Source organism: Xyrauchen texanus, chromosome 29 (assembly GCF_025860055.1).
Source record: "Xyrauchen texanus isolate HMW12.3.18 chromosome 29, RBS_HiC_50CHRs, whole genome shotgun sequence".
Classification (NCBI taxonomy): Eukaryota; Metazoa; Chordata; class Actinopteri; order Cypriniformes; family Catostomidae; genus Xyrauchen; species Xyrauchen texanus.
In genome coordinates this window covers 36,284,750-36,297,140 of record NC_068304.1, presented here as the reverse complement: position 1 = coordinate 36,297,140, position 12,391 = coordinate 36,284,750, and the positions used below count along the sequence as shown (strand labels likewise).

Below are 12,391 nucleotides of genomic sequence, written 5' to 3'. Positions count from 1 at the left end.
AACACAAATAATTACATGATTAATTTTGGCTAATTATGCCTAATTAAAAATTGGTGGCATTTCAAACCTTTTTGATTAATTTCATGAAATGTTTCTGGAATTATACCTAATTGCGATATGTTGCATCTCAAACCTTCATTATAAAAGTTAGTGTTTCTGGAAATATCTCATATGTTGTGTGTTTGAAAGAATGATATTGGATATTGTAAAAAAGAAATATATATATATATATATATTATTATTTATTTATTTTTTTTGTCTTAATTTGTCTTAAGATGGTTATTTATATCTTCAGCTTTAGTGTGTCAATAGGTATATAAATGTTAAACTCTCAAACATTACTTTTGCAAATAGAAAAGATTAGAATAGAAGAACAGGGAGCCCTGCAACAGATGTCATGGCCCCCAAAGAGGCCCCCACTGAACATCATGTCAGTCTGAGATTAAAGTGACAGAAGCAATTGAGACAGCCTAAATAGATAGAAGAACTGTGGCAAATGCTCCAAGAAGCTTGAAACATCCTATCTGCCAACAACCAAGAAAAACTGTGTCCAGGTGTACCTAGGAATATATTTATTTTTCATTTATTGACAAAATAATATTCTCAATTAAATTCAGAATGGGCGCACAAACCCTGGAAAGGATACCCGTTTTAACATTTCAAACCATTTGAATATATATTCTTTTATGATCTGTTTTGCATTATATTATGTAATAATGTTTTGCATATGTTATTAATTAAAGTTATTAGAAAGTGCTGCCAGATTTCATTAACACAGCATTTAAATGAGCTTAATTACAAGGAGTAGCTTGCAATGATGCAATCGCATTTTACAGCACAAAACAAAATCTCTCCCTGCTGTTTCCCTCTGTTTGGAGTCTGATTCTCACCTCAGATGACCTACATCTGACTTCATTCCCCCTTCACCATGTTCCCAGAGACACTTATCTCATATCACAGTCATTATCATCCCCCTACCAGCCTGTGTCCTCGCAACAATACACTTTCCATATAAACATTTACTCCCTCGCGGTATCTCTCTCTCTCTCTCATCCTTCTTCAAACAAGCAGGTGTGAAGCCTTTGTTCATACCTCACTGACAGTCCACAATCATAACAAACAGAGAAAAAAGATTAAATAAAACCGTTGGTCACGCTTGACTTGGAATACTTGATTCTGATTGGTCAATTGCAGCTTTCTTTTTGTAAAATTGGTCAACGGCGCCATCTAATGATCTGATATTTCCAGGTATTGCAAGTCATCTTTTGTGAATGCATCATGAATTAAAAATACTTTTACAAATGCATTATGTACACAGGTTTCATGTGCCAACAAAACAGGAACTTGTAATTTTATTTTACTGTACTTCTCAGTTTTCATCAAATACCAATGAACAAATCAAATTGTGATGTGCAGGAAGCATAATCATGCTGTAATTATGATTGTATCACTGTTTTTACAGTATTCATGTGTACCAGTCATCAGACAACATCAGGAACCGTAAGAACAGCATGAAGATGCAGCACACTGCTTCTATCTTGTGTATACTGTAAGCAACCTCTGTCCCATTGAGCTGTTGCCATGGTTACAAATGTAGCGTCGGCATGGAGATTGAACATCTTTTTTTGTTTTTCCAGGTATCTTGACAACAAAGTGTTTGTGTCTCTGGCAAACGGGGAGGTGATAGTGTACCATAGAGAAGCAGGTGAGTACTGATTCATTAAAGGGATAGTTCACGCAAAAATACAAATTCCCTCATCATTTACGTACCCCCACTTTCTTTCTTTTGCAGAACACAAATGAAGATTTTTAGAAGAATATCTCCATACTATTCCAGTGGTTAAAACTATAAATCTTCACTTTAAAACCAGCCCCGACCAGTAGGTGGTGATGTGCACGAAGAATGCGAATCACCAAAGACAAAAGAAGAAGAATGCAGAAGTGAATGTTGAGATTTATAGTAAAAAATGACTTAAATATTGATATTTTTCTCACCCACACCTATCATATTGCTTCTGAAGACATGGATTTAACCACTGGAGTATTATGGATTCATTTATGGTGCCTTTATGGGCTTTTTGGAGCTTCAGCTTTCTGGCCACCATTTACTTGCATTGAATGGACCAATAGAGCTGAGATATTCTTCTAAAATCTTTTATTTTAGAGTGGTGGTGGCGGCATAGTGGGCTTAAGCACTAAACTGTCAAGCAGAAGGTTGTTGGTTCGATCCCCACAGCCACCACCATTGTGTCCTTGAGCAAGGCCTTAACTCCAGGTTGCTCCGGGGGGATTGTCCCTGTAATAAGGGCACTGTAAGTCTCTTTGGATAAAAGCGTCTGCCAAATACATAAATGTAAATGTAACTATCCCTTTAATGTCAATGGAAATGATTCTAACCCTGCAGAAAAGGTTTTGATGTGGTCCATACTGGTTTAGCTGGCCTTCCAGCTGGTCAAACTGGTGTTTAGCTGGTCATCCAGCAAGTCTTTCAGCCTGACCTGTAAAAAAAGTGCCCAAAAATGCCTTTACAATGGTCTAAAAGACCAGTCTAACCTCAGTGGCCATGCTGGGAGACCAGCTAACCACTTTTCAGGCTGTTCAAACCAAACAAGTTCTTACGCTAAGAAACATAGGGAGAGGAATAGAACAGACACAGATGTCTTTTAGAAGTTGAAGATCTTTTAACTTGCATGTCGTCTAAAATATGCAGCACTCCTGCGACCCTAACCCTAGCACATTCGGTGTGAAGTTGAACGGCCCCTTAGGCTGATTTAAGCCAAAGGGAATATAACCATAATGAGTTATTTACAAAAACTCTGTTTTATTTTGTTTCTGTCGTTCTGTATAACAGGAAGTTTCTGGGACCCTCAGAGCTCTCAGACGCTGTGTTTGGGATCTTCAAGTGGACCCGTGACCAAAATGGTTCCAGTGGCGGGAAAATTGTGGTGTGGCTGTCAGAATCGGGTTCTTATCATCAACACCAGCACATTAACACAAGAGGTATGAGATTGACCACAGGCATGAGGTCTGGAATGACACTTTTGACTATCACCTTAAAGTCTGATCCATTTTGCAGCTTGTTCTGGCCAAGAAGCGTCCACTTATAGAAAGAGGTGACCGTCTGATTGACATGTAAAGCAACCACCCACAGTGTGCTTTTGTAATAAAACTGGTACCATTGTTTATAATAACCTGAACGTGTTTCCTGGTGGACAGAGGAAAACCAGTGCACCCCGACTCCTATAAATTGCATAAAGCCAACCAATCATATATGAGCTTGTGACTTTCTTTGTGTGCAGTATTCATCAAACAGTCTTTGAGTGAGTAATGAGAATTCTAACAATGTTTCGACTTTTTAAAGAATTTGTCATTTGAATATCTATGTTTATGATATTTGTTTCACTTTAGAAAAGAAAATTGCGAGGACCCTATTGTTCTTCTAGGCATTTATTTTCCGCATTTACGCATTTTTGAGGGCCTAATCATACTCGAAAATTCATGAAACTTTGCACATGCATCAGAAGTGGTGAAAATGTACATCTGATATGGGTTTCAGAATTAGGTGTGGCAAAATGGCTCAATAGTGCCACTTACAAACATTCAACGATGTGCGCTTTACGCTAAGTTTCACCTACCTGTATGAAAATTGGTGCACATGTGTAACATGCCAATACCTACAAAAAGGTCTCTTGGGCCCATGCCCTAAACTCAACAGGAAGTCAGCCATTTTTATTTTTCTCTTCAATTTTGCTCCGTTTTGCCATTTCCAGGCCTCATACTTTAACGAACTCATCCTAGAGAGTTCATCAGATCTACTTCATATTTGATTATTCTAATCTAAATGCCTTGGCGATGCTAAATTGCAAAGCTTTTGAGTTTTCTCTGTATGACATTGCGTGACAGGAAGTTGTTATAACTCATACATACAATGTCCAATCAGCCCCAAACTTCACATGTTTGATAATAGTCCTGACCTGAATACATCTACGTGCCAATATTCAGTTATAGTCATGGCGCCACCTTCTGGCAACAGGAAATTACATGTTTTACACTGTGATGCACTCTTAACAACATTTCAGTGCTAAAAAATGCTAAAAGAAATTGGAGTGACATTCCCTTGGCACAGCAGCCCCAACGTGCACCAGTGTGCAAGGGCCCTTTCATCGCAGCTTTCAGCTTTAACCTTTAATTGTAGCTTCACATCTCATTATACATTTTGTTTACTTTTTCAGCACTCATTTCAAGTGGGTCAGGACAGCGGGCGCAGTGTCACCAGTATGGTGTGCTATGGCAAAGGCGTGTGGATCGCTCTGCAGGGCAGCGCTCAAGTGCGGCTGTATCACGCCTACACCTACGAGAGCCTGACGGAGGTTGACGTGGCCCCAGCTGTGCACAAGATGCTGGCAGGTACTGCATAGTGTGCATTCATTAAAATGCACTGCAGCACGCTTCGACAGGTGCAATAGCCGTGAAAGGTGATCCGATCCTGGTGAGGGTTGGTATTACATGCTTAGTGCTATCTTAGATGAGGTCATGGATACTCAAGTTCTCTCTCAATTTTTTCTGACTGTGCTTCAGCTATTTTACTCATAAAACAATGCCATTATTTATTAGAGGTGTTTCCTAAAGGTTTGGGAAAACCTCAAACCCTAAGTATTAAACTTTGATGCTTTAAACTTTGAACTTTTTTGTGCTAAAGACATCAATGACAGCTCAACTCATGCAGCTCATTGAGAAGGGGTGTGCTATTCATTTTCTATGAAATCAGTGCACAGTAGACGGAAAGATGATAATAATAATAACCCTAAATTAAGAGAGAGGGACTGAGCCATATCTAGGGACCAGGATATCATTGGGATTAGGCTTTTTTGTCTTAGGCTTGTAAGCAACCACTCAGAACACCCTAGCAACCACATAGCACTCTAAAACTTTGCTTAATAAAAACAAAAAGAAGCTAAATTATTGGTTACAGCAAGGCACTTACAATGGTGGTGAATGGGGCCAGTCCATAAACATTAAAATACACACTGTTTCGTAAGTATAGCTGCAAGATGTCAACATTATACAGATGTGGCCAAAATGATTGGCACACTTGGTAAATATGAGAAAAGAAGGCTGTGAAAAATATATCCTTATTGTTTATCCTTTTGGTCTTTCTTTCAAAATATTCACAAAAATATATCCTCTAATGGATATTAAACAATTCCAAACACAACACAAGTTTTATCAAAAAACTAATATTTTTTGTGAAATATATGTGTGACAATTATTGGCACCCTTGTTTTCAATACTTTTTGCAACCCACCTTTGCCTAGATAACAGCTCTGAGCCTTCTCCTATAATTCCTAATGAGGTTGGAGTACACATGGCAAGGGATATGAGACCATTCCTCCATACAGGATCTCTCCAGATCCTTCATATTCAGAGGTCCACGCCAGTGTTCTCGCCTCTTCAGTTCACCCCACAGGTTTTCTACAGGGTTCAAGTCTGGGGACTGGGATGGCCATGGCAGAACCTTGATTTTGTATTCAGTGAACTATATTTGTGTTGGTTTTTATGTGTGTTTTGGAGCATTATCCTGCTGGAAGATCCAACCACAGCCAATTTTAAGCTTTCTGGCAGAGGCAATCAGGTTTTGATTGTTTATCAATTAGTATTTGATAGTCCATGATGCCATGTATCTGAACAAGATGTCCAGGACCTCTGGCATAAATATAGCACCACATTTAACTGTGGGTATGAGGTACTTTTCCATATGGCTACCTCTCTGTGTGCACCAACTCTTGTCTGGTGTTTACTGCCAAAAAGCTGTTTTTGTTAATCTGACCATAGAACCTGGTCGCATTTGAATCTCCAGTAGTGTATGACAAACTGAAGACACTTGAATTTGTTGTTGGATGAGAGCAGAGACTTTTTTTCTTGAAACCCTCCCAAACAACTTGTGGTGACGTAGGTGACATCTGATTGTAATTTTGGAGTCTTTCTGTCCCCAACTTATTCCTGCAATTCTCCAGCTGTGATTCTTGGAGAATTCTTGGCCACTGGAACCATCCTCCTTTCCATTTGTGGAGACAATACAGACATGCTTCCACTTCCTGGTCGATTTTTAACATCTCCAGTTGATTGGCGCTTCTTAATTATTGCCATGATGGTGGAAATGGGCATTTTCAATGCATTAGCTATTTTCTTATTGCCACTTCCCATTTTGTGAAGCTCAACAACCTTATGCTGTGCATCAGATCTATATTCTTGGGTCTTACCCAATCATGGAGGACTAAGATAATTTGGCCTATGTGTTACCCCCACCCCCAATATTACAATTTTGTTGTTAATATGAGGTAACAACGTTAAACCATGTAATCTGGTAAATCCTGGAATACAGAATTTATCACACTAAAATTTTTAACTTGTTACGTGTTGTGGTTAGTGTGTGTGTTTATGCTTTTGGACTGGCCCTATTCACTTCCATTGTAAGTGCCTTACTGAAACAGTCGAATTTTTCCTCATAGGTTCTGATGCTATTATCCGTCAGCACAAAGCAGCGTGTTTGCGGATCACCGCTCTGTTAGCATGCAAAGACCTGCTGTGGATTGGGACCAGTGCAGGGGTGGTCCTGACTCTGGCTATCCCACCCGTGTCCTCCAGCACTGGGCCAGGCACTGTGCGCACTCCCCTCGTCCCCATGGGCTCCACTCACGGCCACACCGGACACGTCCGATTCCTCACGTGCATAGAGCTTCCCGAGGACTTCGACGTCAACTTCCCTCCTCAGTCAGAGTCAGGTTTGTTGCACTTTCAAGTCAAATCCCTCAGTTGGGTGAATATTAACAGAGGATCTGACAAGATATTTCTACATAATTTAGACCAATTATACATACAATTTAAACCTAAATCTAACTTAATTTCTTTATATTTCTATGAAATAGAGACTTAGCTTCTTGTGTAAAATTATTTTGTTTTAAAGATGTTTGTATATTTTTACTGGAAAACAAGACAAAATACTGCACAAAAATTATACAAAGTAAGAAAATTTTAGCAATTACTTTCTATTTGTAAGAAAGCGACCACGGAGTCTCCAGCTGAATAACACCGGTTTGTGCCCGAGTTCTATTGGTGTTTATGTTCCGAAAATGGAACCCCTAGACTAGATGGCTCGATTGACCAATCAGAATTAAGTATTCCAGAGTGCACTGTAATAAGAACTTTTATTGTTTATTCTAGTGAACTCCTCGCAGAACAACACTGAAAACAGCGCTGGAGGTTTGCAGAGAAGAGACTCCGCCCACCGGCGCGCCTCCACCCTCCTGCCAGTTAAATCCAACCTGCTGGGTATCAGTGGCGGCGACGGCTATGAAGACTTCAGACTGACCAACAGCAGCGAGACAGTGGGGCGGGACGACAGCACCAACCACTTGCTGCTGTGGCGTGTGTAACAGAAGCCCCGCCTCTCCAAACAAGCCACTGGACTAGCTCACGCACTTCCCCCTGAAACCCTGCCATTTCCTGTTCTCTGATGCATCTAAGACATAAAAAATGGGGTGTTCGTTTCTGTCAAGTTGTGATATTGGTCAATGCTCTCTGTCATTTAGTTTCTTGGTGTAAGAAATCGATCACGCTTGCCAAGTGGTGTTTCCTGTGAGTGCTTTAAATATTGTGTTAAACTCATAGAAAACTTTAGAAACTGTGTTAAAAGAAGACAGAAAAATTTAAGTAAGAATTGACAGAAAAACAAGAGAGAAAGTAAATTAACATTGTATAAGGAACAATAAGTAGTTAAAGGAATAGTTCACCCAAAAATGAAAATTCTCTCATGATCTACTCACCCTTATGCCAGCCCAGATGTGTGTGACTTTCTTTCATCTGCTGAACACAAATTCATATTTGTAGAAGAATATTTCAGCTGTTTTGGTCCATTCAATGCAAGTGAATGGGTGCCAAACTTTTGGAGCTCCAAAAATCACATAAGTCATTATAAAAGTAATCCATAAGACTCCAGTGGTTAAATCAATGTCTTCAGAAGTGATATGATAGATGTGTGTGAGAAACACATCACTTTCACATTCTTCTTCTTGTGTTTTTTGGTGATCCACGTTCTTCATGCATATTGCCACTTACTGTGTGGGGAGATCAATTTCTAGCAAAAAAGGGATATACAGATTGATCTGTTTCTCACCCACTCCTATCATATTGCTTCATAAAATATGGTTTAAAACACTGGAGTCGTATGGACTACTTTTATGATGCCTTTATGTGCTTTTTAGTGCATAAAATTTTGGCACCCATTCACTTGCATTTTAAGGACCTACAGAGCTGCAATATTCTTCTAAAAATCATAATTTGTGTTCTGCAATGAAAGTCATACACATCTGGGATGGCATTAGTCTGAGTAAATGATGACAGAATTTTCATTTTTGGGTGAGCTGTTCTTTTAATGTTTTTATGAGAAAGGTCAAAGTTATAGATGGATAGAAAGAGCATTTGAAATGCATCACAGGAGGGAGGGTGGATCCTGACAAAAGAAAAAAACACTTTTACAGTCAGAGTGTTCAACTACTGGTCTTTTTAGACTGTGATTTCATTCAAGAATGAAGATGTTTTTTTGTTAAACCTCTCAGTTGCGCCATTCTGGACGAGATGGGAGTTAATCGTAAGTAATCAATGTGCAATATATGGCTAGAGTACCTACAAACTGCTATACAACACACAAACACTCACTGTTTAGCCGCACACACACACTTTACTACTCTCAGTAATCAACAGACTCGCAGTCAGAGTTATTAAACATTTTGGTTTTATTATTTTGGTTATCAAATCATTCTTTATGTATAAAAAAAAAATGATGTTTCACTACATTATGTAAAAGAACAGCAATGACATTCCATTATACTGTGTAGGTATTGTGACAAATTATTTTGTACAGTATTTATGTTTTTTTTTTTGGTTTTTTTTTTTCAGTTTTATTCGTAGCTATTTTTTATTATTATAATTTTGTTTAGCACTTAATTTATAAATATGATAGTCTGCCGTTTTCTCTACTGAAAGATTTTGTCGCACATCTAAAATCTGAGTAAGTGAGGTCTTGTTTCTTGAGTTCGTTTCAAAAAATTTAAATGTAAACAATATTCCAGCGGATCTCACAAAAGAATTCATATTTCATCCCAAAATTACAAGAGAAAATACTACATTTTATTTTGCATAAAGAAAATTCAAATAAAATAAAAAGTCACAATACAAAAGTAATCTTAATGGTTCTAAGGTGTGCTTAATTTTCTTGATGCAAAATATGTGAAATAATGTCTTTCCTCATTTTGAGGTCAAATATCAAATATGGCCTGGACATTTCTTGACAGATTTTGTGAGATTCACCTTATGACAGCTTTGTTGGTTATCAATGTTTTTTTTTTTTCCAGGAAAGGGAATTGGGAAGGATACTGGTAAATAAATTGTCCACTGGGTCATGTTACAATACATAATGCTGATTTGATGTGTAGAGTTTGAGTTCGAGAGAGACAATCTGTGCTTGATTATTAATGTGTCTTCATTTAGATTATGACGCATAGAAAAGACATACAGGTTACGGCCTTTCCATTCATTGTGGAGAGGGAATTAACTGCTATACCGCTCCGCTTGCACCTCATGCCAACAGTTTGATTGATTTCCTGTGAAATGAGCCATTTCAGCTGCCTTGGTTGATCTTGTAAGAGCCGAACGTCTGAAAGATGTAGTCAGTCACAAACACCCCCCAAATGTGCGCTCACCTTAATCCACAATCCACTGAATTCCCTGTGATTTCATTAGGATGCATGTGAGGTCATGTGATTTGCTCCAAGGAAATATACAGGCATCATTTCAAGGCTTCAGTTTGTTTGTAGACATGAATGTTAGTGCCAAGAACTTGTGGTCTAATTCTTTACCTGCAGGAAGAAACTGTCAAAGCATTTCTGCTACTATTGAAAATAAGAATCGCCTTTGCCTTATTATATACAAGATCCACAAAGAATCATATTTTCTTAAAGTCTGCATTGCATAGTTTTGTTTTTTAATCAAATAGCCAAATCAAATCGAGTTGAGACTGTTGTAAGTAACCCTCTATTCCCTTTCTAGTGAAAAACGTCCTCTGTGTTTATTGTAAATATTGGTATATATTGCCTTTTCTCTGTACATAGTGCTCTCACTGTCCACGAGTATTCAAATGAATCTAATGGCTTATTTTTTACAAGTATTGTGTCTGTTGTTTTTTTCCTCATTTGGCATGTGCCATCTCATTTAAATTAAAACTATTACAGGATTTTAAAAGAAGAAAAGAAAACCAGCTGTAACAGTCGACGTGCTCATTTCACATCGTTTTCCTGTTACATGTCATATTTTGCCACTGTGGGTTTCTTTGTAATTAAACATTTCACTGATGACAGAGTCAAACACCTTTACCTGCATTTTTACAGTCTTATCCAATGTGTGCCAGTGAAGTGTGCATGCCCGTTTACCTTTTTAAGTTAAAACTCCAGGTTGCTCCGGGGGGATTGTCCCTGTAATAAGGGCTCTGTAAGTCGCTTTGGATAAAAGCGTCTGCCAAATGCATAAATGTAAATGTAAAAGCAGAGAAGTATTCCATGATTTCAAATTTTCTTTCATTGTCAGGTTTTTTTAATAAGCTGATTTTGGGTTATCAATGTACTGATGTGCATGTAAATGCACTTAATATTCTGTATACGCCATCGGAATTCAATAGCGCCTTGATCCCGCCTCGGAATAAAGAAATAAATGGTCATTCTGACCAGGGGTGGAGCCAGGAATTTTTTTCAAAGGGGTGGCAAGGCATGGGCAAGCGATCAGTTTGTGGGGGCACAGAATTGTTCAGGCAGCGTTTTTATATCGTCGGACTGTGGGGGGGGTTGAGTAGATACAATGACACCCGGGACGGAGAGGTTTGGCGACTTGTGTGCACACGTGTTAAGTTTGTACAGCGGTGATTTCACCTCTAAAACAGCAATTGTGAGTGGGGTGGCCAATGGGGTTGCCAGGCTTCTGTCCATGGTGGCCACCCCCTTGCTCCGCCACTGATTCTGACTTTATTTCTCAAAATTGTGACTATAATTCTCAAAATTGGATCTTTAATACTTTTAAGTGTGTGACAAAGATTTAAACTCGCAATTGTGACTTTATAGCTCACAACTGCAACTTCATTTTACATCTTATTATGAGATATAAACTCGCAAATCTGAATCTTTCTCGTAAGTTTTGAGTTTATAACTCAAAATTGTGGCTTGATTTCTTGCAGTTGCGACTTTATATCTTATAATTGCGAGAAATAATAAAAATTGTGAGATATAAAGTCAGAATTACCTCTTATTTTTATTCCGCTGCTGGATCCAGATTTCTAAATATTTAGTTCACATCATTTACTTTGATGCTCCTTGACCCCACCTATATGGGCCTGACTTTACTTTGCTTTTATTAGTTCAGATTTTCAGTCAAAAATTTTCCCTTAAAAGTGGGTAGTGTGGGAGTTTTTTTATTTTTCATTTAGGGGGAGGGCACTTTCTCATTCTAGAGGGCATTTTATTGGACAAACCATTGTGAAGCGCAAGATGGCTCATCAATATCTGTGGTCTGGTTTCCCAGAAAAGAAAACTGGGCAATGTGCATCTGCTTTAACTTTTTGTCAACTTTTAAATGTACACTTGTACATGGATGACCTCAAAGCTAACGTAGACTTCATGGTGTGTTGAACACTGATGTGAACATATCTTGCTTAAATTACAACCCACACAGAACTAACCCCGTACTTGTGTTGCTCATAGCTTAATAGCACAGTGTTTTGAATTGCTCTCCAGTGTCCATACAAACTAAATGAAATACACCAGGCCAATTCACATCATTACACAGGGAAATAGTTGTGTGGCAGCACAAAGAAAGCCTTATAATCTCACGCAATGGACATTCATCGGCCAAATGCTGTTCATGGCTTTCGTGAAAGATTGGGTTTTATTCTGATGCAGTTGATGTGAAACCAAAGAATGATGTAGGCTTTCTATTGAAGATTTCTCTCAGGTTACAGAGTAACTTCAGGTCCATTCAAACCATAAAGCTTATCCTCTCTTTCAATCGTATAATTAAGACCCAAAACATCTTTTAAGGTCTTTAGAAGCATCAACGGATCAAAATACTCAAATAAGATCAAATGAACATGCACATTCTGTATGGGCGAGGAGAAAAAGGATGTTTTGTGCCATTTAGTATGTACATTATTAATCACAGGTTTTGGGTTTACACTTGAGTCTTTATGAATTTGATTGCAAAATCTTTTTTTATATATAATGGATGAATTGGAGTAGAGAGTGTAAAGGAAAAGGAGCCAAAAAGTGTCCAGCATACATGGGAACTCAAATAC

The 12,391-nt window shown here is 38.3% G+C and overlaps 1 protein-coding gene across 1 annotated transcript in view; it reads left to right on the top strand.

The window, feature by feature from the left end:
• The window catches only part of LOC127623221 (rho guanine nucleotide exchange factor 17-like), a 97,132-nt gene extending 86,712 nt beyond the window's left edge, over nucleotides 1–10,420 (top strand). The window contains 6 exon segments of the mRNA XM_052097557.1: nucleotides 1,463–1,549; nucleotides 1,638–1,705; nucleotides 2,852–3,000; nucleotides 4,233–4,407; nucleotides 6,510–6,782; nucleotides 7,222–10,420. Of these exon segments, the coding sequence (XP_051953517.1) occupies nucleotides 1,463–1,549; nucleotides 1,638–1,705; nucleotides 2,852–3,000; nucleotides 4,233–4,407; nucleotides 6,510–6,782; nucleotides 7,222–7,433 (964 nt within the window). The 3' untranslated portion in view covers nucleotides 7,434–10,420.
• Nucleotides 10,421–12,391: the final 1,971 nt, after the last annotated feature.